The sequence below is a fragment of the Pseudorasbora parva genome, chromosome 20 (assembly GCF_024679245.1).
Source record: "Pseudorasbora parva isolate DD20220531a chromosome 20, ASM2467924v1, whole genome shotgun sequence".
In the NCBI taxonomy this organism is placed as follows: Eukaryota; Metazoa; Chordata; class Actinopteri; order Cypriniformes; family Gobionidae; genus Pseudorasbora; species Pseudorasbora parva.
Window position 1 is genome coordinate 42,742,704 of NC_090191.1, and position 2,820 is coordinate 42,745,523.

The 2,820-nt window shown below is 32.7% G+C and overlaps 1 protein-coding gene across 2 annotated transcripts in view; it reads left to right on the forward strand.

Annotated features, from left to right (window-relative positions):
• The first annotated feature begins 553 nt into the window (after positions 1-553).
• Positions 554-2,820, forward strand: part of sobpb (sine oculis binding protein homolog (Drosophila) b) — a 17,646-nt gene continuing 15,379 nt past the window's right edge. The window contains exon 1 of one of the 2 annotated variants that reach the window (XM_067428087.1): positions 554-887. In XM_067428087.1, coding sequence (XP_067284188.1) covers positions 795-887 — 93 coding nt within the window. In that variant the 5' untranslated portion in view covers positions 554-794. Of the gene's footprint in view, positions 888-2,361; positions 2,741-2,820 lie in introns of those variants that run through there. The other variant, XM_067428089.1, reaches the window with a different exon arrangement.

Consider the following 2,820-nt stretch of genomic DNA (forward strand, 5'->3'; position numbering starts at 1 on the left):
TTAAATCTTATAATTATATTTTAGCATGTCATAATTTTAACATTTTTAACTCATAAATATGATTTAGTGTGTCCTAATTTTACTTTATATCATCATTTTGCATTTTTATCATACTTTAAATTTTTTAATTTGACTTTATAATCATAATTCTGCATTTTTGTCATAAACTCAACTTTTATATCATTATTTCGCATTTTTATCTCTTTTTACGCCATAATTTTGACTTTTAAATCTCATCGTTACATTTTAGCATGTCATAATTTCGATTTAGTGTGTCCCAATTTTACTTTATATCATAATTTTGCATTTTTGTCATAATTATTACTTAGTAGCTATGTCATAATGTCAACTTTTTAATTTTACTTTATATTATGATTTCACATTTTTATCTCTGTTAATATCATTTTACGCCATCATTTTGCCTATATTATATTTTAGCGTGTGTCACAATCTCATTTTATATCATAATTTTGCCTTTTAAATCTCCTAATTCTGATCTAGCATGTGATAATCTGCAGTTGTTGTGCTAGTTTCGCCGCCTCATCTCTCCTCTGAGGAACGGAAGCTCCAGCGGGAGTCGCGTCGCGTCGCGTCGGTGTTTTCTCCGGACTCGCCGCGCGCATTCCTGCCGAAATGTATCCGGGGAGCGAGTGGGCGGAGGCGGTGTAGAGTTTCCCCTCCGCCCCTCCTCTCCGCTCCGCTCCGCCGCGCGCCTCTCATTGTTCCCGCGCCGCGTCAGATTCGCGTGACAGCCGCGACTGACAGCGTCCGTTCCGCGCGCCGCTGCGCGAGTCATGCCGGAGATGGACACGGGGCGAGCGTCGGAGAACAAGCGCAGCAGGAAACCCGCGCGTCCCGTCCGGAGAGCCGCAAGCGAGGAGATGACGGTAAGCGCGAGGCTGTACGGTAGAAGCAGCGGGACATTCGGGCTCGGGCTGCGGAACTAAAGTCCGGTTGGACACGCGACGCGTCCCGGTCTGGACACGTAATGTTTGGCTGTGCATCCTAATTTGTTAGATTAAACATTTCATAAGAGTTTTGTAAATCTGAAAGCTTAGAATACTGCCTAAAGAAAATGTAATATGTTATATATTATATATATTTAAAAACATATATTGTATTTTTAAAATATTTAAAACGTAAAATACTGTATGCACTCTAAAAACAACCCAAGTTGGGTTGAAAATGGACAAACCCAGAAATTGGGTTGTTTGAATGGGTCCATTCACTAGGTTCAAACAACCCAATATCTGGGTTTGTCCATTTTCAACCCAACTTGGGTTGTTTTTAACCCAGCATTTTTTAGAGTATGGTAAACCATTTATTTTTAATGTTATATATTATGTTCGTGTAAAATATATATATTAAAAAAAATAAAAATAAAAAGATTTAAAAAAAACAATAGTAGCCTAATATAGGAAATACTAAACTATACTGTATGAAATAAAATACAATTTTATTTTTCATGTTTTTAATATTATTATTTTTCAAATATATAATACAGAAATACTGAAAAGGTAAAATACTGTATGTAATAAAATGATAAAAGTCAAATATTTTAATACCGTTGTAGCCTATATTTAATTTTTAAAACAATAATATTTTCATATTATAATTTTTTGCATTTATTATATTTTTGTATGAAATATTGTTTTTAAAAATATAAAAATAAAATGTAAATACTCTGTGTAAAAATTAAAAAATACATATTTTAATATAGTTTAATATTTTTTTTAAATATTTTATATATTTTTCATATTACATATAATTTTTTAAAAAGTGAAATAATGTATTTAATAAACTGATAAAAAGTCAATTTTCATTCATATTTGTTTTTATATTATTTTATTATATTTTGATATTTTGTATTAAATGTTCTATTTTCAAAATATATCATAGAAATATTTAAAAAGTAAAATACTGTATGTAATAAAATCATAAAAAAACATTTGTATATTTATAATATATTTATTTTTTATGTTTTAAATAACATTTTTATTTTTCAATATTTTTTATTATTTTATTTTTACAACAAAATAATAAAATATAAAAATATTTCAAAAGTAAAATACTGTATTGAATAAAATGATTAAAAATGCATTTGTATATTTATAATATATTTATAATTTTAGATTTATTTATATTTATATAATATTATTTAATTATTTTTAATATATATATATATATATATATATATATATATATATATATATATATATATATATATATATATATATAATATAAACATTTAAGAAATAATATTTTTTACATTTGCATTCTGCAACACAAACGAAGGTCATTCTTAAACTTCAGATCGTGCGAAAAAAAAATCGGTCGTTTGTGCGCATGCGCAGCTCCAGATGTGCCACAACTGGCACGCTGACCTTATTAAACGGCTGGCCTTTATTCGAGCACGGCCGTTTGATATCAGAGCCGGACACCCGAGACGGCGTGTTTATAAACGGCCGCCCACGTGACGCGGAGCCATGGCTCAATGATTCCCACTGTGAGACTTTCCATCTCCGCGCGCGGGAGGAAACGGCTCTTTCTGTGGGAGCGATTCTGGATCTCAGCACATGATATCCGTCGGGTGTGTGTGTGTGTCGGGGGGTGTAGAGTTACAACTTAACTAATTTTAATCCAAACACATGAAACCGAAGGCCGGCCTGATGCGCACGAGGCTGGGGTCGCCGGCGGGTTTGTTGGCTTTGGCCGCGGGTTCGGGACGGGCCGAACAGATGTGAGTCTGAACTGCCAAAAGAAGAAGAAACAAAAACAACACTGTGTGGGATGAGAGAGAGAGAGAGAGAGAGAGAGAGA